The sequence below is a fragment of the Acinonyx jubatus genome, chromosome D3, assembly GCF_027475565.1.
Source record: "Acinonyx jubatus isolate Ajub_Pintada_27869175 chromosome D3, VMU_Ajub_asm_v1.0, whole genome shotgun sequence".
Lineage (NCBI taxonomy): Eukaryota > Metazoa > Chordata > Mammalia > Carnivora > Felidae > Acinonyx > Acinonyx jubatus.
Genome location: NC_069392.1, coordinates 6452038 through 6477772, shown reverse-complemented (window position 1 = coordinate 6477772; position 25735 = coordinate 6452038). Strand labels below are relative to the sequence as shown.

At 38.9% G+C, this 25735-nt stretch overlaps 1 protein-coding gene across 10 annotated transcripts in view; it reads right to left on the bottom strand.

Moving 5' to 3' along the window:
• Positions 1–25735, bottom strand: part of MPHOSPH9 (M-phase phosphoprotein 9) — a 56397-nt gene that overhangs the window by 25490 nt on the left and 5172 nt on the right. For 5 of the 10 annotated variants that reach the window (XM_027044330.2, XM_053205469.1, XM_053205470.1 and 2 more), the window contains 10 exons: positions 19213–19302; positions 18489–19009; positions 17713–17836; positions 15557–15647; positions 13658–13761; positions 9992–10117; positions 9371–9828; positions 8884–9039; positions 4695–4782; positions 1987–2202 (listed from right to left, as the gene is read on the bottom strand). In XM_027044330.2, coding sequence (XP_026900131.1) covers positions 1987–2202; positions 4695–4782; positions 8884–9039; positions 9371–9828; positions 9992–10117; positions 13658–13761; positions 15557–15647; positions 17713–17836; positions 18489–19009; positions 19213–19302 — 1974 coding nt within the window. Of the gene's footprint in view, positions 1–1986; positions 2203–4694; positions 4783–8883; positions 9040–9370; positions 9829–9991; positions 10118–13657; positions 13762–15556; positions 15648–17712; positions 17837–18488; positions 19010–19212; positions 19303–24986; positions 25141–25735 lie in introns of all 10 variants that reach the window. The other 5 variants (XM_015063814.3, XM_053205466.1, XM_027044331.2 and 2 more) reach the window with 4 other exon arrangements.

Sequence of the window (25735 nt, the reverse complement as noted above, 5' to 3'; positions counted from 1 at the left end):
CCTCTGCCCCTCCCCTGCCCGCGCTCTCTCTGTCAAAAATAAACAAATATTAAAAAAAAATTTTTTTTTTAAGTGTGACTGCAAACCATAAATGTTTTCAGACATGGAAGGCTTCAGAATTTTTCTCCCAAGTACTCTTTTTCTCAAGAGATACACTCTGGCAAAACAGAGAATTCAACTAAGAAAGAAGTACAGGATACACACAAAACAAGAGACCTAATACAAGAAAGAAGCAAAGACCATTCCCAGGATGATGGCAAAGGTAAGTCCCAGACATCTGTGTATCCGACCTCAAGAGCAAGCAGCTCATAACAAAGCAGAAGTATTTGGAGGCGGGAGCAAGTACTAAATACAGGCTACTAATCAAGTAAAAAAAAAAACAAAACAAAGTAATTATTAATTCTAGGGAAAATAAGAGAAAGGAAATGTAATTACTGAACACTGCAGCCTGGCTCTCAATATTTACACAGACAGTAAGAAATACTGAATACTGATCTGTCAATGATAATACATCTCATTTCAAATCTAAAACACCATTCACCAGAAATCATACCGTTATCTACTACTATTTTCTACTAAAAGAGAAAATAAAATGCGGCCAATTAAACTATGACACCATGGTGTAAAGATGTATACCAATTCTTCAAGTTGTTAAAATGTAAAAGAACAGCATCTTAGAATCGAGTTAACGTATTAATCACACTGAAAAGACAGAGAGGGGGCGCTTGGGTGGCTCAGTCGGTTAACCGTCTGACTTCAGCTCAGGTCATGATCTCATGGTTCGTGAGTTCAAGCTCCATGTCAGGCTCTGTGTTAACAGCTCAGAGCCTGGAGCCTGCTTCACATTCTGTGTCTCCCTCTCTCTCTGCCCCTCCCCTGCTAGCACTCTGTCTCTCTCTCTGTCTCTCTATCTCTCTCTCAAAAATAAATAAACTTAAAAACAAAAAAGAAAAAGAAAGGAGAGAAGTGTTTGTATTGGGAGCAAATGGTGTAAGAAGGCTACACTGTGGCTTTCCTTGCACAGAAGTCGATATGTAATGTCTGAAACTGATGAGGAAAAAAAGAGAAAGAGAAATATAAGTTTGTTACATAGAAACATGGAGAAAAATGCTACGAGAAACCACTAGAAGAGCTGAGAGTGATGACTTCTAAGGTAGGGGACACCTAGGAAGGGAGAGGTGGGGAAGACCACCGTTTTCCCTTAACATCTGAATATTTAAACCATTTACATGGGGGCACCTGGATGGCTCAGTCGGGTTAAGCATCCGACTTCAGCTCAGGTCATGATCTCATGGTTTGTGGGTTTGAGCCCTACATCGGGCTCTGTGCTGACAGCTCAGAGCCTGGAGCCTGCTTCGGATTCTATGTCTCCCTCTCTCTCTGCCCCTCCCCCCCTTGTGCTCTGTCTCTCTCTCAGAAATAAATAAAAAATTTTAAAAAAATGTACATGTATTATCTTCATGAAAATAAATATTTAAAAAATCAAAGTAATAACAATCTAATGCTCTCAGGGAGAAAACTGCAACAGCCGAAATGCTTTCTGATTTCTTTATGCACCATGACAAAGAATATTAAGCAAAATCTAAGAAAAAAAAAATACACAACCCGAAACCTAATGCAGTTTCAATGTTCTACAAATCCAAATTTTAAGTGACATTATAGCAAAATGAAAAAATTCAATCAAACCTATTCTAAATCTCGTTCATTTTACCCATCCAGCCACACAGATGCTTATTTAAGATAGCTCAAAAGGTGACTCGATAGAGACAAAAAGCATGGGGGAAACACCACAGTTCTGAACGCTCTGACTTCCTGCTTCAAGATAAGACCTAACAGACTCAATCGGGAGAATCTATATTTGCAGCCACAGCAAAGTTATGTCAAACAAAAATAAACTTGGAAAAAGTCATAATAGCCTGTAAGAGTACAACATCTAAAATAACTTTTAGCCAACCCTGTCTTAAGTTTCCATTTTTTGTCACTTACATCTTGAAACATTTTGTTTTCTTGTTTCAGTCTTGCTTCTTTATCATCTGAGAGTTTGTAAGCATTCTCAAACGCTTCTTCTAAATCCTGCAGTCGAGATTTTAGTCGAATGATGGTATTGTCTTTTTCTTTGTTACTTGTTCTCATTTCCTCAATCCGTTCCTGCAAAATTTTGGAAGCACTACTGGCTGCATTGAAGCGTTCTCTAAAATCACTCTACAAAATAAAAACAAGGATAATAAATTGTTTTTAATTAAAAAAAATAGATGTTTCAGTAGCAGCTAATAAATTGTGGGCATTAAACTATGAAAGAAAAGTAATAAAATAAAACCTACAAATTGGAATTAACAATTTTAATATTTTGTTATGTCCTGGGATGGAGACTAAAAAGGATCACTCTACTAAAGTAACAGCTTCAGGGGTACCTAGCTGGTTCAGTCAGTGGAGCATGTGACTCTTGCTCACAGGGTTTTAAGTTCAAGCCCCACACTGGGTGTTGAGATTACTCAAAAATAAAATCTTTAGGGGTGCCTGGGTGGTTCAGTTGGTTAAGCATCCGACTTCAGCTCTAGTCATGATTTCATTGTTTGTGACTTCAAGCCCCACGTTGGGCTCTGTGCTGACAGCTCAGAACCTGGAGCCTGCTTTCGATTCTGTGTCTCCCTCTCTCTCTGCCCCTCCCTGCTTGCGCTGTCTGTCTCTCTCTCTCTCTCTCTCTCTCAAAAATAAACATTTAAAAAAATAATTAATTAAAAAATTAAAAGATAAAAGGGCACCTAGGTGGCTCAGTCAGTTGAGCATCCGACTGCTGGTTTCAGCTCAAGTCATGATGTTATGGTTGATGGGTTCAAGCCCTATATCTGGTTCTGTACTAGCAGCTTAAAGCCTGCTTGGGATTCTCTCTCTCTCTCTCTCTCTCTCTCTCTCTCTCTCTGCCCCTCCCCTGCTTGTGCTATCTTTGTCTGTCTCAAAATAAATAAATAAAACTTAAAAATTTTTCTAAAAAAAATCAATCAATAACAGCTTCATGAGATTGTCATGAAGTACAGACAGAAAACCATTTCTGGCATTGAACTGGTGGACCCACCTGTAGGTCACTTTAATGAAAAAAATAACCATGGCTATTAGGGAAATGATTCTGAAAGGGCAGCTGGAGTCTGTTGCCCCACATTAATATTTAGGGAGAATCAAGCATTTCTTACCCTATTCTCTTACTATGAAAATAAAAGAGAAAATTCAAAATGCATCTGCTATATTAATATTCATTCAACAATCGTTTCTTGAATATCCACTAGGTGCCAGGCACTAGGGTGCAAAAAATATAAGATTAGCAAGAAAGACAAGTCCCTGACTTTGAGAAGTTTACAGTTCAGGAGAAAGACAACTTAAAAAATATATATCAAAGACAGACAAAGAATGCACAGAACGTAAGTGGCATTTTGCATCAAAATGTTACTAACAAGGTTACACATAGAAGAATAAAATTTGGTAACGCATGAAAAAATATTTTAAAATATTAAAATATTAAGCGTCTGACCTCGGCTCAGGTCATGATCTTGCCGTTCCCAAGTTCAAGCCCCGCATAGGGCTCTGTGCTGACAGCTCAGAGCCTGGAGCCTGTTTTAGATTGTATGTCTCCCATTCTCTCTCTGTCCCTCTCCTGTTCACATCTGTCTCTCTCTCTCTCAAAAATAAACATTAAAAATATTTTTTTTAATTTTAAGTTTATGCATTCCTAGTTATACATCAAGAAAATTTAAAACCTAACTCCACATAAAATGTTGTATACAAATATTCATAGCACTGTCATTCATAACAGCCAAAAAATCAAAACAACCCAAACATCTATCACCTAATGAATACATACAGAATAGTATTCAACCTTAAAAAATAATGAAATACTGATTCATGCTACAACATGGATAACCCTTGAAAATAATCATGCTAAGTGGAAGAAGTCTGACACAAACGGTCATATATATAAGATTCCATTTATACCAATGTCCAGAATGGGCAAATCCAAAGAACAGAAAGTAGGGTAGTGCTTGCTCAGGGCTGGGAACAAGGGGGTTTGGGGTTAGGAGGGAAAGGCTAATGGTTAAGGGTTTCAGGGTTTCTTTTTATTTTATTTTTTTTATTTTTTTACATGTTCATTTATTTATTTTTGAGAGAGAGAGAGAGAGAGAGAGAGAGAGAGAAGGAGAGAGCGGGGAGGGGCAGAGAGCGGGAGAATACCAAGCAGGCACTACACTGCCGGCACCACAGCCTGATGTGGAGCTCGATCTCATGAACCTCAAGATCATGACCTGAGCCAAAATAAAGAATCAGACACTCAACTGACTGAGATACCCAGATGCCTCTGGGGTTTCTCTCTGAGTGAGAAAATATTCTAAAATTGACTGTAGTGATGCTTGCACAAGTTTGTAAATGTACTAAAGACCACAGAATTCTATACTTTCAGACAGTGAGTTTTATGATACGCAAATTATACCTCAATAAAAAAATAAAAAATTTAAAGGGTAAAAGTTTATCCTATCCTATGAAGCCAGCAGCATTCAAAATATAAGCTTACTTAATAAGACAACCTAAGAAGATTAAAAACACATAGCCAATATTTTCATAAAACTATTAATTTGTCTCTAAAGTTCAGTTAATAAAAAGGCTTAAATTCTTAACATTGAGCCACTAAACAACAGAAGAATACTTACAACTTCTATTTCCAGCAAGTTATTCTTATTTTCAAGTGTTCTCACACGACTAGTTGCTTCATTTAGAGCACTATCTAATTGGCCACATCTAAAAACCATAAATTGGAAAGAAAAAATTAGAAGATAAAGTCCTTTCCCTTAGAAGTATTCTGTAAATCTGATTTGCCAATATATAAAACAAATTCTCCATTTACTGAACACAGAGGATGCCATTTTAATAAAATACATCCCAATAAACCTCATATCATCTTCCAGAGAAAATTACAATATGAAAAGATCCCTAATAGATAAGTGAAAAAGGCAAAATATGAAAGACATTTGTATACCTATGTTCACAGCAATGTGCACACTAGCCAAAAAGGGAAGCTAGCCAAGTGTCCATGAGGGCTGAATGGATGAACAAAATGTGGTCTATCCATGCAGTGGAATATGACTCAGCCTCAAAAAGGATGACCGTCCAAAGCCTGCTACGACATGGATGAACCTTGAGGGCATTATGCTCAGCGAAATGAGCCAGACACAAAAGTATGCTTCCACTTATACATGGCACCCAAATTCATCTGAGGTGTTAATTTCATAGACAGAAAGTAGGATGGTGGGTGCTAGAGGGTGGGGGTGGTGGGAGTGCAGACTTGTTGTTTAATGGGTCCAGGGGGTCGGGTTAGCAAGATGAAAAAGTTCTGGAGATGGATGGTGGCGATGGTTGCCCAACAATGTGAATGTACTTCATGCCAGCGAGATGATCGCTTAAAAATGGTTAACATGGTAAAAAAAAAAAAAAAAAAAAATGGTTAAGATGGCAAATTTTGTTATTTATATTTTACATTAAAAATAAATTTTAAATTAAAAAATATAAGATATAAAAGAATGCATTAAACAGCTTGATCTTTGTTATGAAAGAAAACCTATATGTAAATATGTGTATTGTGATTTGTAGGATACAAAACTTAAGTCTGGAAACTTAGAGGCTGGGTAGGGAGACTTTTCTTATTATATCCCCCTGTAGTTTTCCAAATGAGCATGAATGTATTCTTCTTAGAATTAAAGACCTTCTTCATAAAGTAAATCATCACAGAACCTTAAAATAACAAAATACACGGAAGAATTCGGTTATCATTTTGACTCCGTGTTCATGAATTGGGAGTACAAGCCAATATCTATTTGGCACTGATTATATGCCAAGTCCACGTTAAGCACTTACATTCATCCTCACAATCCTATGAGTTAGGACTATTATCATTAGCATTTTACAGATAAGAAAACAATATGAAGCTTAATTCCTCCTGGGTTGTAAGCCATCAAACTGGGATTCTAAACCCAGCAGTCTGGCTCCAGAGTTCACGCTCCTCACCACTGTGCATTGATGCCACGTGGCAATGAAATCCTGATAAAACCGTTCTAGAAAGAAAGAGCACCAAATAGTCAAATGTAGGTATGTTAACTGTATTTCTCTGTTTTAATTCCCACACTGACTCCGGCATGAGGCTGTGTCACATAATGTGATATCGCAGCTGGCCTACGAGAGAAGTGTCCATGGCCCCATCGGCAGTTCCAGGGGGATTCTCCCAATTGCAATTTTAAGTCTGAAAAACCCTGATGTGTATGCTGACAACTTAAACTTGGTTTTCGTCTTTGGCGAATCATTTCTCCAGTCCTGGCTGACTGCAACTACTGCCACTCATTTGCACACTGTCCTTGCGCCCACCCCAGCGCCCTGACTGCTGCCACCACCATTAGGACACAGCCACTTAGTCAAATCCTGACTTCCAATCTGTCCTACCTACACTGCCTCACCGCTCCATGGCTCTAGCAGCTTCTAGACAGAAAAGTGCGTTAATCAGCTATCATTTCCTAGGTGTCTTTTCTGGTGGCCTATCTTTAACCCAACAAGGTCTACGAGCTTCTTTCATACTCGTTTTCCACAGGAAGGACCTACAGTCATCTTTGACTTTTTTTTTTTTTTTCCATCTTTGACTTCTTGAAAACAAACAAGAACCAACTTCCCGTAGCCTGACATCTACTCTTTTCCTTTTATCCTAGAAAACCTATTTCTGGCTCTTTTCAAATTACTGCTCTCTACCATGGCACCCCCAGTTCCACACCCAACCCCACCTCCAGCCCCACTCCCAGCAGCAAAACCGAAGCTGCAGTAACACTCAGGTAGTTAACAGCATGTTAACTACCACAGCAACCTCAAACTAGTATAAAGGCTAGTTTTCCTACAATTCTCCAAGCTAAACTACTAACTGGACCAGAAGATTTCAGTTCCCTCATCTTTTTTTCAAGGGGCTTTGTCTTTTCTTGCCTTAAAAAAGAATACTTTAGGGGCGCCTGGGTGGCTCAGTCAGTTAAGTGTCCAACTTCGGCTCAGGTCATGATCTCATGGTTCATGAGTTCAGGCCCCGCGTCAGGCTCTGTGCTGACAGCTCAGAGCCTGGAGCCCGCCTTGGATTCTGTGTCTCCCTCTCTCTCTCTTCCCTGCCGTGCTCACGCTTTCTCTCTCAAAAATAAATAAACATTAACAAATTTAAAACAACAACAAAAACAAAAAAAAAAGAATACTTTGCTGCTATACTGACCTGAGTTTTTTTTTTTTATATTTATTTATTTTTGAGAGAGAGAGAGAGAGAGAGAGAGAGCAAACAGGGGTGGGGCAGAGAGAGAGAGAGAGAGAAGGAAAGAGAGAATTTCAAGCAGTCTCTGCACTGTCAGCGCAGAGTCCAACGTGGGGCTCAATCTCACAAACTGTGAGATCATGACCTGAGCTAAAATCAAGAGTTGGACACTTGGAGCGCCTGGTCAACTCAGTTAAGTGCACTGACAGCACAGAGCTTGCATGGGATTCTGTCTCCCTCTCTCTCTTCTCCTCCCCTGCTCCTTCTCTCTCTCTCTCTCAAAATAAATTTTAAAAAAAATTTTTTTTAATTTTTTTTAATGTTTATTTATTTCTGAGACAGAGTGAGACACAGCATGAGCAGGGGAGGGGCAGAGAGAGAGCGAGACACAGAATCTGAAGCAGGCTCCAGGCTCTGAGCTGTCGGCACAGAGCCCAAGCGGGGCTCGAACTCACAAACCATGAGATCATGACCTGAGCCGAAGTCAGTCGCTCAACCAACTGAGCCACCCAGGCACCCCAAATTAAGAAAAAAAAATTTTTTTTTTTTTTAGATTTTTTTTTTTTCAACGTTTATTTTTTTTTGGGACAGAGAGAGACAGAGCATGAACGGGGGAGGGGCAGAGAGAGAGGGAGACACAGAATCGGAAACAGGCTCCAGGCTCTGAGCCATCAGCCCAGAGCCTGACGCGGGGCTCGAACTCCCGGACCGCGAGATCGTGACCTGGCTGAAGTCGGACGCTTAACCGACTGCGCCACCCAGGCGCCCCAAGAAAAATTTTTAAAGGTGGCTCAGTTGGTTAAGCGTCTGGTCATGATCTCACGGTTTGGGAGTTCAAGCTCTGCATCGGGCTCTCTGCTCAGAGCCCACTTTGGGTCCTCTGTTCCCCTCTCTCTGCCCCTCTGCTCTACTCCCCTCTCTCTCAAAAACAAATAAACATTTAAAAAACAAAAAAAAGAATCACTTAATAGACTGAGTCACCCAGGTCCTCCCCCCCCAGCTTTCAATCTGTTTAAATCCCATTTAAATGTAAAGTATGTTCCAAGTATGCTGTTATTAATACTAGCGAAAGCATCAAATTTTGTTACTGATTCTCTCCCTAAAACAGCTATACAGGTATCCTTAACATAACTGCCCCTGTGTTTCCATGTTGGTTACTTGTTTGTACAGGATAATTGCTTACACAGGCTCAGGAGTGTCTGGATTTAAGTTACATGTCTCTGAGTTTCAAAGCAGGTTGACAACTGCTAGATGACGTCAGAGACTTCTGAGAAAATCTGTACACAATACTAATCCACTCATAAATGACGTTCCTTTACATACAGGGTATCTGCTCAACTGTTCCAGTATTCTGTCCGTGTGAAACAAATGTTCTCACTTCAGCCATTAGTGTGCTACACGAGGTTGGTTTCGATCTGTGAAAATAATTCCTTAGGCAAATAGGTCTCTGTTAAAAATTTCAAATCTGAAGCACATCTTTGCAAAATGTTTTATCACAATTAAATATACTTAGGAAAAAATAACATTTCTAAGTTGGAGAAACTCTAACTTTAGAGTTGAATTATAAGCTTTACCTGTCTACAAGAATTTGATTGGTTTTCTTCCAATCTTCAACTGCAGAAATCTCCTTTGCCTCCAGTTTCTGTTTCAAACTATTTATTTCTGACTCATAATAAGCTCGAAGATCGGCTACGTGTCGAGCGTGCTTCTCCTTCAGGTTCTGCCGAATCCTGTTGGTGAGGGCAAAACAACTTGTTAGGAAAGGATTTCCTCACTCTACCCCACAAGAGAAACTAAGAATACAATCTTTCTCAAAAGCAAAACTACAGCCTTCTTCCTCTGCACACTCACACAAAACGTAACAGATCGATACACAAGTTAACAACTAATTAAGTAAAAAAAACAAAGATGCGGATACTTAGATGCCCTACTTTAAAAGCGCCGCGTCTCTTTTTTTAAGATTTTATACATTAGTGAAGGTCAATAAAAATCATTTTCATAATTCAAGCAGACATCAAACAAAAGCTATTAACATTACAAGCCATGCGCTGAAACACATACTTTGACAGTATTACAGGATCTTCCAGAGGAGTCAGCGAAATGCATTCTGGGACACTGTTGGCTGTCCCTGGAAGCTGGGACTGACTGGCTGAGGCTGAAGTTACCACAACCGTGTTTTCTTCATCTACAGTGTTGACCGAGATGTCATTACTAGCAGTAGTAGCCACCGAAGGAAACGTGGACCTGCTCCTACTTTCGTTTGGGAAGCCATGATTTTGCCAAGAGTCCACTGGTGAAGCTTTTGTGTTTGAAGGATACTTGGGGAATCCAGATGACTGAGAAGCGATATTACTTGCTTGTGAAAATGAGTCTATGTCAGAGTGACTAGACATACTGGGGTCTAGAACAGAGTCTGGTGAAAAGGACATTCTATCATCAAGGGCATTCAAAAAGCCTTGCGGCTGAATTCCTGAAATCTGATTTGGCTTCATGTGTAACGTTGGATCCAGAGTCAGTACCTAGAAATCAAGACAGACAACAGTAAGATTTTGCCCTCCGCACTCAGTGTTTGTTTTTAAGGGAGCAGGCTTTAGATCTCCTACGGAAAATAAAGCTTGAGATAAAAGTTAAGAGTCATGAAGCATCTTTCATTTTCATTCAGCAGGGTGTTGCCAACTTTACCTCTGGTGGATGATTTGGGTTGGAAGCAGAAGTGAGATTCCTCTCAGGTAACTGCTTGTTTTCCCTTTGTTTTTTATGATAAATATCCTTCAGTGATGGTAGCTTCATCTCATTACTAGTATTAGACTTAAAGATATGAAACAAAATTATTTAAGTGGTATTATCAATGATGGAAAAAATTCACTGACACAAGATCAGCACCACAAAAAGATTTCTGAAAGAATTTAAATGAACTGAGACTCTGGACTGTCAGACTTATAAAACAAGTTTAGATGTCATTACCCGTTACTTATGAGTCTCCCTCAGAATGAAAAAAAAAATGATATCCCCTAATAATAAATATTAAGGTGATAATCTGAACCTAAGTTATTTAGTAGCCTCAGAATACTTCCAAAGAATAAAAAACCTTGGTAGTCCCCCGTACTCAAGATAAAAACCAAGTTTTGAGGTATGAAAAGACTTCATGATGAAAAGAGTGAAGCAGGATTAAGAAGACTTTTGGCTAGATTAACATCATGTGACTCAGGGAGACAGGTATACAGAGATGAAATTCCTTATCTGTGTAGTTATTTTCCTACTTTTTTAAGAGTTCACAGACCAAGAAAAAGTGTTAAGAAAGAAGTTACCCAATAGAAACAAGCCCCTTTTTAAATTAATAAGATAAGAAGATACGACCCTAATTCCTATAGCTTGAAAGCAGGGCTTTGTCACGCTGGAAATGTTGCAAAGAGGTCTAATGCTCCAAATTTAAAACCTCAGCCTCAAATTATTTCAAAGTGGGACCTACTGTAGGGCATGCTGGGGTATCATTTAACTTGGGTCTCAAATTTAAACTGTTTTAAATGAGATTATAGATTCAGCAAGAGATATATTGAAAGTACTCAAAGAATATATTCACATATAGCTTTAAATATGTGTCCCATTTCCAGACCCTACACAGGCTGCAGATTGCCATGCATTAACATGTTTTAACAAACCCTGTAACTAGCTTGTGAATAGGACAATCGAACTTTTTACGTGTGCATTAAAAACATTAATTTTCTGAATGTGAGCCCTTAAAATTTACCACAATTTCTGTAATTGGAATTTTACTTTTAATTGAAATTTTTTTAATGTTTACTTATTTTTGAGAGAGAGACAGAGAGAGAGAGAGAGAGAGCAGGAGAGGGGCAGAGAGAGAGGGAGACATAGAATCCAAAGCAGGCTCCAGGCTCCAAGCTGTCAGCACAGAGCCCCAATGCAGGGCTCGAACTTATGAACTGGGAGATCATGACCTGAGCCAAAGCCGGACGGCCAACTGACTGAGCCACCCAGGAGCCCCTGGAATTTTACTTTTTATACACCAACAACCTAAAAGACCCTTTCAAGCTGAAAGTTTGTAACAAGCAGAGCACTCAGGAAATGGCCTCGAGCCTGAGGAATCCCTGCCTGGTGATGCCCCAAACCTGGTGGAGCACCCCCAGGCAGAGCTGCTGGAATTACTCTATTTAGAGGTCGTGGTAGCGTAACGAACCATTCTTCACCATTTTCCACTTCTACGATCACTATATTTTAACATCTCAGAAGTGAGGATGCCTCTTGTAATTAACGGCATCTTAACATTGCTTTTGGTCAAGTAGCAATTGTGATATAATTGTCATTGTCTGCTCACAAGCACACATAGAAGACATCCAAATTGGCCAAACAAGTGTCAGCAGTTTGGAAAAAAATCCTAGAGCCTACACCAGACGCCCTGAGAACCAGTATTTAAGGGACAGTGAATCATAGATGGTTAGCAGCATTCCCTATCTGGGTGCCAAAAGTAGGCCAGATGTACAGAACTACTAGGCCAGGTAAAAACTCAGCACAAGGCCTCTCATCTTTGCCAATCCCCAAAGCTCTTGATGGCTCCAGAAAAACAGTATGCGGAAAAACACAGAAAGGAACACTGAGTTGAAAAGAGAGCACAAGCCTCTGTAGGTGAAGAGGTTTTAACAAATCTATTTCACTTATATCACCCTTTTTAAGTATGTATAAGAGTTATATGACAAAAATCAAGGTTCAGTTACAAGATCTTTCATTAATAATAAAATATAAATTCTTGGGGCGCCTGGGTGGCGCAGTCGGTTAAGCGTCCGGCTTCAGCCAGGTCACGATCTCGCGGTCCGTGAGTTCGAGCCCCGCATCAGGCTCTGGGCTGATGGCTCAGAGCCTGGAGCCTGTTTCCAATTCTGTGTCTCCCTCTCTCTCTGCCCCTCCCCCGTTCATGCTCTGTCTCTCTCTGTCCCAAAAATAAATAAAAAAACGTTGAAAAAAAAAAAAGTATTAAAATATAAATTCTAAGTGGTAAGAAAGCACTGATATACACTGCTTTTTATTTTTGTTAGAATGATTTTTTAAGTTTATTTACTTATTTTTGAGGGGGGCGGGAGAGCGAGCAAGCGGGCAAGGGAAGGATAGAGGGATAGAGGGAGGGAGGGAGGGAGGGAGGGAGGGAGGGAGAGAGAGAGAGAGAGAGAGAGAATCCCAAGCAGGCTCTGAGCTGTGAGCAAAGAGCCCGAAGTGGGGCTCCAGCTCACGAACAACGAGATCACAACCCGAGCCAAAACCAAGAGTCAGAGGCCCAACAAACTGAGCTACCCAGGCGCCCCTAGAATCATTTTGTTAGACTATGAAATAGGAAGTTTTAAAATTGACAGTATCTTAGAATCACCAAAATACAGTATTCACTCACTGATGGTGCTGATCACGTCACACACAGTGAGCTCTGTAATCACAAAGCCCACCGAGGCTTCCAGCCCCTCACAATCTCACTCCCCAGCCTTCCTTTCCCTGCATTTATCTGTCTCTCTCTTTTGCTCCCTTCCTGAAGGATGGGATGCTGGTTTGTACCCCTCTTTGGGACTCTGCTGTCTATACATATGCTGTATCCCCACTGCCCCTACCGATGCCTATTACTCATGCTTATAGCTCTCCTGGTTACCTTCGTTGTAATCACTCCTTTTCCCCAACCTTTCTCATCACCTGAATGTACACATGCTGGGTAGTTTCATTTCAGCGTGCTGAAGTAAAGAAAATATTTACATTTCATGCTCAAAGAAAATGATGACAGCAAATTAAAATGCTCAGCATTATTGGTACAAATGGATTAGCAGGAGGGCGGAATAAGACAGAGAATCAAAACCAGGTGTAGGAACAGCGGAAGCTGTTATCTGCAGTCCTACTACGTTTAGCACAGTAGGCGCAAAATCATCTCATTTAATTTTACAACACATTAGCTGGGCATTTTAAATTCCATTTTTAAGTAACCTTCCTATGATCACATAGGCAATGAATGAGAGATTACATTTGAAAGCAAGTACAATTTAAAGCCCACGCTTCTTTTGGGGAGCCTGGGTGGCTCGGTTGGTTAGTGTCTGACTTCGGCTCAGGTCAAGATCTCGCGGCTTGTGAGTTCGAGCACCGCGATGGACTCTGTGCTGACAGCTCGGAGCCTGGAGCCTGCTTCGGATTCTGTGTCCCTCTTTTGCTCTTTCCCTCCCCTGCTGACGCTCTGTCTCTCCCTCTCTCAAGGATAAATAAAACATTAAACGAATAATTGGAAAAATACAACGTTTATAATGAAACGAAGCTCTGAACTATAATTGTGTGACACAAACACATACACACAATGTGTTTTTAAATCACCTGGCCTGGTGACCTATCTCCAGAGGACGGTGCAAATGCCTTCTCTAAAGTCTCAGGCAAAGAGTGATACATGTCCTTCTCCTCCAGCTTCCAGTAAGTCAGGCCTGTTGTGCACAAATACACAGAAGAGAAGACTAAGAAAAGAGAAAAGTGCTTTCTAGAATAACTTACTTCTACCTACAGAAAATTAAATACGAGAAGTAACTAGTTTTTGGCTATCTGGATACAGGAAATTGAATTTTAATGGAACAAGAATCTCTTAAATGCCTTCCCATTTAAGAGATTCCCATTAGAAGAGTTCTAATTTGATGATCAAAATATTTAAAAATGAAGTATATTATTAAAAGTCAAGATGTGGGGTGCCTGCTGGCTCAGTTGGAGAAGAGTGCAACTCTTGATCTCGGGGTCGTGAGTTCAAACCCCATGCTGGGTGTAGAGACTATTTTTAAAAATGTTTTCAAAGTCAAGATAAACTACTACAATCTAAAATGTATTTCTTAAAAAAGAAAAAAATTCTTTATGAGTAGCACAGACTTAGATAGAAACAATATAAAGAATTCAATGGTTCAGGGGCACCTGGGTGGCTGAGTCGGTTAAGAGTCTAACTCTTGATCTCTGCTCAGGTCATGATCTCCCGATTCGTGAGCTCAAGCCCCACGTTGGGCTCTGCACTGACAGCACAGAGCCAGCTTGGGATTCTGTCTCCCTCTCTCTCTGCCCATCCTCCACTTGTGCACACGCTCACGTGCTCTCTCAAAATAAACAAACTTTAAAAATTAATAAGAATAATAATTCCGTGGTTCAAATACATACTGAGTGTTTACCATGCCAGGCTGGGGAGCAGAAAATGTGAGAAATGAACAGTAAATAAATCACAACATATACACAGGAGGTTAGAAGGCAGTAAACACCAAATGGTAAGACTTAAAAATCAGGTAAAAGGGAATATATGTAGCGTGTGTGGAAGGGTGCTCAGGGTTGGCTCGCTGCAAGATAATGTTAGCCATTTTAGCCACATTATATGTGGCCATTTTAGCCACATTATATTATATGTGGCCATTTTAGCCACATATGAGGGAGATCCCCTATATAACGGGTGGAGAGAACATTTCAAATATAGGAAGCAGCAAAGCAAAAGCCCTAAAATGAGAACCTATCTGGCACATTTAAGCAAACAGCCTCTCTGCTGAAGCAGAGAAAGGGAGCAGCAGAAAATGAGGTCAAACAGAACAAGGCTAGATCTTGCTGAGCCTACGGGCACCTATACAACTCTGGCTGTTACTCTGAGGGAAACAGCATAGAAGGGTTTTGAGCAGAGGAGTCACATGATCTGACCCATCTTAGAGAAGGACTGTTTAGGCTACTGTGTGGAGAACGGATGGAAGGGTGCAAGGGTGAGGGCACGGATGCTGGGCAGGAAGTTGCAGGAACTCGGGTGACAGGTGATGGGGACTCTGTTAGGGTGACAGGATGACAGTGGTTGAATTCTGGCAATTTTCATCAGGCAAAGCTAATTTATCCTGACAAACTGGATGTGGGATTGTGGGGGGTAGGATAGGGAATCAGTATGTTCAGTCATTAAAACTAGAATAAGCTTACCATGGAGAGTAAAGAATGACTCATAAAGGGTTTGAATGTCTTAATTCATTCTGGAGCATCTGAAAAATGCTGAGATGGCTTTTGCAGCTGTTTGAAACAACTGCAAAAGTATTTTTCCCATCTATCTTTACAGAATCTGTAACACTAATGCAAGTAAGGAAGTTACAGTTAACAGAGGCACAACAGAACACATTTACAGAAAGCACACTAATACACTGGATAGAATTAACATCCCGTGAGAAATGCAGACAAGTTGTTATCAAAACAAAACGAAACAAAACAAAACAACAGGTCTCATACCTGTTCCTGAATCAGACATCCAAGAATTTGGACTCTCATCTGGTTTATTGAGGTAAAAAGCATGAGGGTGCTTAGCAGCAGTGAAATTAGGCTGCAATGCAAGAAAGAAAACCATTAGTCGATGGATAAAAGTCACTTGGCACAAACTACTGACCCAAAGAAAGAGAGCCAGGTATCAAACCAAGGCACAGAGAAAGCCTCAGAGGGTTCAGGAAGAACTACGAAAGTCCAGTTTTCCCTGTGATTACAAGAATACAAAATGATAGGAATTAACCGTGAAGGATTTTCTTTTCCTGTGTGTTTACACAAGTTTATTTTGGTTCTGTGGAGCTGGAAGAACACTGGGAGCTGGTGTTACTTAATGAGTTCAGAATGAAAATGTATTTATAGGGCCACCTGGGTGGCTCAGTTGGTTAAGTGTCCGACTTCAGCTCAGGTCATGATCTCACACTCCGTGAGTTCGAGCCCCGCATTGGGCTCTGTGCTGACAGCTCAGAGCCTGAAGCCTACTTCAGATTCTGTGTCTCTGCCCCTCCCTGCTCATGCTCTGTCTCTCTCTGTCTCAAAAATAAATAAAAACATTAAAAAAAAAGAAAGAAAGAAAAGAAAACTACTGTATCCACCGAGGTATATACCAAAGACCCAAAGTTTATCAGTGGTGAGAAAGTCTCCAAAAGACTAGTCTTTCTGTTCGTTTTTTGTTTTTTGCTAGCCTCCCCAAGACTGAGTTTTACTTAATGTAAAAACAGAAGAGAAACTAGCATATATGAAAACATTTTTTCTGCCAACCTATTCCAATGCAAAAAGCAACTTTCACCCCGTCTCTAAATACTCTTATGCGCTCACACCAAAGATGTACCATCCCAATGGCACGCAAGTTCAAAAGAACAGACCCACAGATACAGTACTACAGGGCGCCTGCAGGTGAGGCCAGTGGTCCCTGGAGCTTTATCACCCTCACTTCCCTCCTGAACACAAATCTGAATAGGTTCTGGAACAGTGATCTTGAGAAGCCTAAATAGCACAGGCTGAAGAAAACTTATGGCAAGAAAAGAGAATAGTGCTTTATAAAGGTTAAACGACTGTCTTCTTAGGACTTCTATTTAATCTTTTTCACAGGATGATAGAAAGACCATGTTTACAGCAATCAAGACCAGGGGCGCCTGGGTGGCTCAGTCCATTAAGCATCTGACTTTTAATTTTGGCTCAGGTCATGATCTCACGGTTCATAAGTTCAAGTCCTGCATCTAGCTCTACGCTCAGCACAGAAAATGCTTGGGATTCTCTCTCTCTGCCCCTCCCCTGCCAGTGCACGTACTCTCTCTCTCTCTAAAAAAATAAACATTAAAAACAGTGGCCAATTTCTAAAGGTATCAAGTTTGCAGAGAGACGTGATTTTGCAATTTCAATTCAGTATCATAGAATAAACAACATTACTCTATGACGATTTAAGCCAAAAGGACTTCAAAGATGTTTAAAACCTACTCAATATCTACACCTCTTTAATGAAAGCAGCTGCTAGATTAGTAAAAGGGCCACACAGAATTTAAACATTTAACCTCTTACAATTTGGATTGTAAATTCATTACTACTTCTTACAACTTAATAGTAATATAAATTATGTGAGAGTTTTTTTAATTTTTAATGTTTATTTATTTTTGAGAGAGAGACAGAGCACAAGTAGGGGTTGGGGCAGAGAGAGAGGGAGACACAGAATCCGAAGCAGGCTCCAGGCTCTGAGTTGTCAGCACAGAGCCCAACGTGGGGCTCGAACTCATGAACCATGAGATCATGACCTGAGCCAAGTCAGACGCTCAAAGGACTGAGCCACCCAGGCGCCCCTATTTGAGAGTTTAAAAAAAAGTTAAATGGATTATTCTCTGGCTAAATGTAAACAGTTGCGGCACAAAGAGAATTAGGACCTTTACAAAACGGTTTTCATTTTCTATTGTACTTTATTCCTCATTATTTTTGATTTCCAGACTACTAAAAAAGCAATACCCAGAGCAAATCATTGTTTCCAATCCTCTGGGACACCCAGAGAAAGATAGGTCAATGGAACAAATTAACAATACAAAAGAAAGGGCAAAAAACTTATGTTGATGAGCGTGTAGTAAACTCCACCATAATTAGCAATAAAGTGACTCATCACCTACTTTCTCAACTGGTGATTTCTTGGCTTGCTCATTTCCTTGCATAGATTTTGAACACCCCTCCTCTGTAAGTGCTCTCTTTGGTTGGTTCTGCTTCAGCTTTTGTGCCCATGATGTTACAGACTTACTATTCAGAAAGAGAAAACAAAATTATTCTCTTTAGATGCTGTCCTTTGCACATAAAACTAAACACTAATAAATATTGTGTCCATGGGAAATGCTTTGAGTTCTTTTTCTAACCGCAGAGAAAGAATGGATTTTTATCCATTCACCTACATTTCTTTTTACAATTTCTTATTACCAAAGGCAAAGCGAACACAAAGACTAACGGTGATTAATAAAGGCTTTAGCCTGTAGCCATGGAATAGAACAAAACCACCACAGTGGCCTGTTCACATACTCAATGTAGCTCTACAGCAAAAGCTTATTTGTTTACAAGGACTAGTGACTGTACTTACAGGTATACAAGATCTGTGTTCTATAGCTAAACACGTATTTTAGAGAACAAATTTCAGAGATATAAAACTCAACATTTAGGGTAAATGACAAATTTTAAATGATTGTTTGCTTTACAAACATTCAGCCACACTTATCATCAAACTTAGAAAATTTCCTCTTCTATATAAAAAGCATAAAATTGAGTATGCTTGTGTATAATTTTTGGTTGCAAATTACATGCACATGTATACATTTAGACTCTAAAAGGAGCTTGATTTACTAGATTCTAAATGTAATAAACAAGTAAACCTCCCTTCAAATGTTGGAGAAATTCTACTTACCTATTCGTTTTTCCACTGTATACTTCTGAAACCTTATTTTCACCAAGAAAATTGTGTTCAAATTCACCAGGAAAAATGGAAATATCTTCTTTTAAAGATGCACAAAACTCTTCAGTGGTATGTATACGAAAATTCTTGTTTTTTACACCCTCTGCAAGTGACTCCATCTGCCCCAAAGATGCTCCAAACTGTCCCTCAGAAATCTCTGTGTGCTCCATGAACTCCCGAGGGTCCTTAGATTTGTAGGCATTTAATTCGGAGACACAAAAGGTACCATACCCACTGCTCACTGAGCTACTGTCCACATTGCAGTCTGGTTGTGATGTGGATGTTTCTTGCTGCATTTCTGGTTCTTCAGACTTAGGATAACTGATAATAGGTTCATTTCTCTCACTGTTTTCAGAAAAAAAACCCATTTGACTTCCCGAAGATAACTGTTTACTTAAAGAAGTATCATAGGAAGCCCAGGAAGCATTACTGGTCTGTAACTTGACTAAATTTTTTATCTCCTCCTGTATACGCTGAAAACAAAGTTACAGATTTGGTAAGTATACTAAACATTGCATTTTTTAATAAATACTATGAAAATATTGCTTAAAAATAAGAGCTATTACTCTAAAGACGATATGTTTCTAGTTCATCAACAAAACTGATATAAAGTATTAACGGGTTCTTCTTGCAAATCTTACAGTATAAAAAAGAATCAATACAAATAACAACTTACTTGAATTTGGTTGTGGAACTGCTCCTGCTGAGCGGCTATTTGCTCTTGGCATTGTTTTTCCACCAAACTGAATAGTTGTAACCACCTGGTCTATTAAGTTATAAAATGTTTTAGTTAAAAATAATTTTCAATGTAATATTTCACAGAAAAATTCCTCCAGTGGAAAAGGACCTTTTTAAAATGTATTTTAATTTAAATTTATAAGCTGAATTAAGTAGTTATAAAACTGTATTTAATGTAAAAATACAGGCACAGGCTTGGTCACCCCTTTCATATGTAACCTGTAGTTTGGGTAAATTTGAAGGTCTGGGTAAATCTTATTTTTCAAATGGCATGTCATCTGCTATCGTTTCTGATTCATCAACTGGCAGCCATACGTCGTATTTGTCTTAAGTTCTCTTCCTTTCTTTGTAACAGCTAGTGATTTTCTTAAACAATGACTTGTACCTAGGAAAAAGAATCCCACGTCTTAAAACAAGAGATAGTTTGGTATTATGGAAATTTAACCCCTAATTTACATGGGATTTAAGTGGGAAAAAAAAAACAAAACTTTTTCAAGTCAGGTGAAGTGTTTTACAGCGCCACAGCTGAAAAAGGAATTTAAAAAATCAGTCTGAAAACCTGTGGAACTGGCCTAGGACTCCCTTCATTCTGAGGTTCTGATCCATGCTGACTCAAGAGTATAGTAAGTGTTCTTATAATCAGACTACAAAACAAGCCAGAAAAGGGTTCGGGGAAATCTCCAGAAGCTAAATTCAGTCTCAAGGCTGGTTTACAGTAAGAGACACTACACAACAATATGCAATATCAGTAAGTAGCTACCGTGAAAAGAGCTTCCCTGTTTAAAACCATTCACCATCTTTACGCTCCTGTACTCCTCACAGGCCCCGGAGTGACCCGGCCCATGCACACCTCCCAACTTCATCTCATCCCTATCTATTCCGTGCTCAAAGCACACCAGCCACACTGGCCTCTACCTTTTCCCTGAACATGCCAAAAAGGTCTTCCACCTTGAAAGCTTTGTCTTCACTGTACCCGCTACCTGGAAAGCTCTCTCTCCAGTTCTTATGGCTTCCTTCTCCCCACCCCCCCCACCCCCGCCCCCGCCCCCGCCCCCGCCCCTTGCAATTTCAGCTTAACGACAACCTTCTCAAAGACAGTTTTCCCAAACCATCCTGCAGTTGCTCTCTTTCTCAATGTCATCCTGTTTTTGCCTTCAGAGCATTTACCACAATAAGAGGGCATCTCATTTATTCGCTTTGTTAACCTGTTTGCCTCCAGTACCTAGGACACAATACCAAGGAAAGAGTGTCTAAATGAGGGTATAAAAATGTGAATTTCAGGGGCACCTGGCTGGCTCAGGCGGTAAAACATGCAACTCTTGAGCTCAGGGACAAGGGTTTGAGTCTTACACTGGGTGTGGTTTACTCAAAAAAAAAAAAAAAAGGTCAAGTTCAAGATGAATTTTTTTTCTTGGTATTACAGACTACACAATTCAGAGGTCCTTCAGATTAATACTGAAAACCGTTTCTATAATTATAATAGAGCAGAATTAAGTTGAAGACTATATAACTGTATTAAAACAAAGGAAGCAAAAAACCCCAGGATTGAAATAAAACAGTGCTGGGGCGCCTGGCAGGCTCAGTCGGTTAAACGTCCAACTTCAACTCAGGTCATGATCTCACAGTCCGAGAATTCAAGCCTGAATCGGGCTCCATGCTGACAGCTCAGAGCCTGGAACCTGCTTCGGATCCTGTGTCTCCCTCTCTCTCTGCCCCTCCCCTGCTCGTGCTCTGTCTCTGTCAAAAATAAACATTTTTAAAAACAAATAAATAAAACAGTGCTGGTCGCCTGAGTGGCTCAGTTAAGCATCCAGCTCTTGATTTCTGTTCAGGTCCATGCTCTCACCGTTGTGAGAGCGAGCCCCACACTGAGCCCCATTTTGGGCTCCACACTGGGTGGATGCTCCCTTTTTCTCTCTCAAAAAATAAAAATAAAAAAAATAAAAATAAAGAAAATAGAATAGTGCTAATAGAAAGTATTAATTCTAAATCAACTAACTTGATAAGGATAAGGTAGGCTACATCAAATTCAGTTCCTTATCTTCTCAACTTACCTATAATATGAAGTATCTTAATCAAAACAAAAAATAAATCAGGGAACAGTTTTCTTATTGAGTTATACTAACTTAAGCACTACTTTAGGGGTTATTTTAATCTGACAAAGTTACTAGTCACAAAAAACTAAATTACAATAATGACGGAATTACATAACAACAAAAAAACCAAAAAATGGCCTTATATTTATGTGACACGCAACATTAACCACATCCTTACTATCATTTTCTTTTTTAGGATACAAATGAATAGAGCTTCCTCTGGATATAAATTGGTAGAGAAGGTTTTGTTCTCCCTAGTCTAATTTTATAAATAATACTTTAATTTTCAATAAGCATATTTAAGAACATTATAAAAGCAGCAAATAACATTTTTCACATAATTATTAAGAACTATTATTCATTTCTAACCAACATTATTTATATGATCTGCATTGTACATACTGTTGGAGGACTTAGGCATCTAATTAAAGCTTTCCCCTGTACAGTTTTTGATGCTATTAGCCTGAATGGGGTTTCTATCGTATGCTTAGTAAATATTCCATTGGCTTTGAAATCCTAGGCCTGACTCCCTGCTCTCCACTAACAACCTGTATGGTCCTCAACAAGTATATTTCATTTATGCTCTTTATTGATTTATAAATTGGGGGGAGGGGGGGCAGTATAAAATCGGAAGAGGAACACCTCCCAGGTGGCTGGGAGGATAAATTTTAAATTCCAATATGATGGATGTGAAAACAGTGATCTCAAGGGGGGGAACTAGATTTTGAAAATCTGTGAGGTCATGGATGTCACAAAGCTAGGGAGAGCACTACCAGCACTTTGTGGGCAGTCCAGGGATGCAAATCACAGGATGGTCCCCGACAACGAAAAACTGTCCTGTGTCCACTTTATATTATAAAAATAACATGTATTTTGCACAGCTTTCAAATCACCAAATTGTCCAGGAATCCAACTACAAAGATGTTATGTTTGCTTCAGAACTTGATCAGAAATTGGTCACCGTTTCAGAAAATCATGTCACCAAATGCAGTTCTGGATTGTCAATACAGAAGAGCTGTATCGGTCCATGTCTGTAGCCACTGCCTTCGCAATGAGTCTACGTATAAACACCAGGCTATGCTTCACTAGGTCTTGTAATGTGGATGTGCCTGAGCACGTGTATACTGAAATGCCTGTTATCATGCTATAAGTAACTGTCATTCCTCCTTTATATCACAGTTAAGAGGATGATTGTTTTTAAAGTGGATACAGGCAAGATATATCTGTGAACTTCATTTCAGGACAATATAAGTTGGTGTTATTTTTGAAATTGTAAAATTTATTTGTAAATTAGTAATTTAATTGTAATATTACAAATTGAGGGCTTTGGGTCTAATAAGGTTGAGTGCCACTGACGAAAAAACTGTCCAGTATATTGCCTGGCAAATCGACACACAATAAACAGTACACATAATAACAACAATCATTGTACACCCATTACTCTTAAATATGTAATCAGTAGCACTAAATAGTTAAAATGCTAAAATAATGAATTAGGACAAATTAGCTAATAATGTGTTTTAAAAATTTACCATCACAGAAATATTAGCAATAGCAAGTCTTTAAGAATATATTGAAGTATTTCTATGTAAATGTGTTAAAAAATTATTTCCCATGAATCAAAATACATAACCTTCTCAAGTTTAAGCAGTGATAAACTTAAGAATTCCAGGAAAGATGGGGGCCTCTGGGTGGCTCAGTCGGTTAAGTATCCAACTCCGGCTCAGGTCACGATCTCAAGGTTTGTGACTTCGAGACCTGCATAGTGCTTTCTGCCATTAGCGCGGAGTCTGCTTCAAATCCTCTGTCTCTCTCTCTCTCTCTGCCCCTCCCCAACTCTCTCTCTCAAAAATGAAATAACAAACATTAAAAAAAAAAGAATTCCAGGAAAGAGGTTTTAGAAAGAAATTCTAAAGAAATCAGATCTCCAGAGCTCTGAGCTCTGTGGAAGGTTTATATTTTAATAACACTACAAGTGGTAGAAATCAGACAAATGTTACAATTCCAGAAGAGGGTGAAAACATGAAATTCAGGGGAAATAGTCAGGAATAAGGCCTGCACGATCCTTACCCCTCCCGTTCTTCCTACAATACTACACTAAAACATCATATTTTGGTTTTGTTTGCCACAAAACACACTAATAAATTGGAGAAATTTTACTGAAATGACCAGGAGATTTCATATTCTGTCAAAGAACTATCTTAAGAAACTATTCACTGAATAATCAATTACACATCTACATTACAAAAATTAGTTATTATTAAACATAATAAAAATAATAATATTATATCCCAGGTGAAGAAGAAAGGGTGTAAAGAAACAGGCTCAAATGTTAAGGTGTTAGTGGCTAGTCGGTATGCTGGCTTATAAAAACCTGTATCTTAGATTCACAAACAAATACTGATTCAAAGATGCTGATTTCGAAGTATTAAAAGCAACAATTTCTAGCTAAACATGAATTTGCCAGAAAAGCAATGCCTTATTTTTTTAAAAGCATACTAATTCAGGTTCATAAGCTAATGAGTAAGTATATTAGGGGAAATACTTCACAAAAGATTTCACTTTTAATTGCATCATTTTACCAGTCTCTTGCATTATCACGGACTGATTATTACATGGAAAAAACATAAAAACTGTAAACACTTGAAACTCAGTTTTCTTAAAGTTTGCATTAATACTCATTCTTTCTTTCTTTTTTTTTTTTTTAATGTTTATTTATTTTTGAAAGAGAGAAAGGGAGGCAGAGGATCCAAAGCGGGCTCTGTACTGAGACCGACGTTGGACCTTAACCGACTTAGCCACCCAGGTGCCCCAATACTCAGTAGTCTTATAACTTCAGTGATTATGGATAATGAATACAAATAATTACAATTAGGGGTGGCTGCTACTGAATTCTTAAACCAGGTATTCATCCGTTCCATTGTAACATTTTGACAATTACACAAACAATGGTTTTAAAAGTATGATAAACATTTAAAATAAAATCTACTGTCCCCTAAATAAACAATTTAATAATAATAATGTTTTATACATTTCTATAAAGCATTACCAAATCTAGCCTTGGAAAAATCTAACTTGGGCATTATTCTGTGAATCAAAATTTACATATTATGTATTCTTTTATCTGCTACGTTTTTATATCACAATTTAACCTGTAGACCAAAGAAAGAACCACTGACCTGAAAAATCAATATAACTCAATGTATCACAACTAAATGGGATAAAACATTACTAAGCAAAAGCCTTAATTTATAAAATAGTTCAAAGAGGATTTAGGTTTTTCAAAATGGTAACACTTCTGTATGTGTTACTTAAAACATTAGAATTAGTAATAGTATTAGTAAATTTGGACTTCTCCCTTCTCTGAACAAAGCTAATATTTTAGTTGACACTTAAAATATAAATTAATGTGTCTAATGACTGATATTTGTCAAAACATGCTTTTGATCGTCTTTTTCGTATTCGTTCAGTGCTGTTCCCCAATTACTACTTTTGACCACTTTAGCAGTAAGTATCATGCTCTTTAGAAGATAAATCTCTAATAATTTAGAGTTTAGTAGAGGCACATGTACAATTATATTTTTTAAGACTCCACAAATAAAACAAAACTAGATACCTCACAGTTTTTCCAAAGTTCCGAATCAGTCCTTCCACTGTTTTGTAGCTCTTGCATTAAAGAGGTTAGGACTTCAACTGTACCTTGAATTACAGATGGTCTGGTCTTCCCTGAGAAAGAGGATACCCCATTTGTACTAAGGTGGGGACTACTTCTGTTGAAACATAAATAATTCAAATGGTTTTCTTCATTCTACCAAGTGTTGAATAATTCAGCAGTTCAAGTTTAGCAGAGCAGTACAAAACCACTGACATTTAATCCTTCTTAATGGCACCTCGTTTGTTGAAAATCTGATCACGTTTGTCCACAAAAGGAAAATAGCAGTAAAAAGACAACACTTATTTAAGAACCCAACAGAAAGACTTTCTCCAAAAGCGCGAGAACACTCCAAAGTACCAACAGAAAGTAAGTTTCTGCCATACGATAAGAAAAAGGTCTAGCTTCTCCAATCTACATTATTCCAGAGGATTATTGCACTCTACTGTAAGAAGAGCCTTTTTTATTGTAGCAGAGATTCTTTTTCCACTGCCCAGAACTTCAGTCAAGTGTTGTTAATCGCATCCCCCTCATTTGGTGTGATAAACTGATGCTTATCTTTTTTGCACTGTCTTTGAATAAAAGTTGTGCCAAGTAAATTAGCAGCAAATATTCAGGACTTATTTAGCCTGTTCATTGTGTAAAATAGCACTCATTCTTTCCAGGAGGACTGCTTTCCCAAACTTGAGAGGAAGTTATTTCAGATTTGTTTT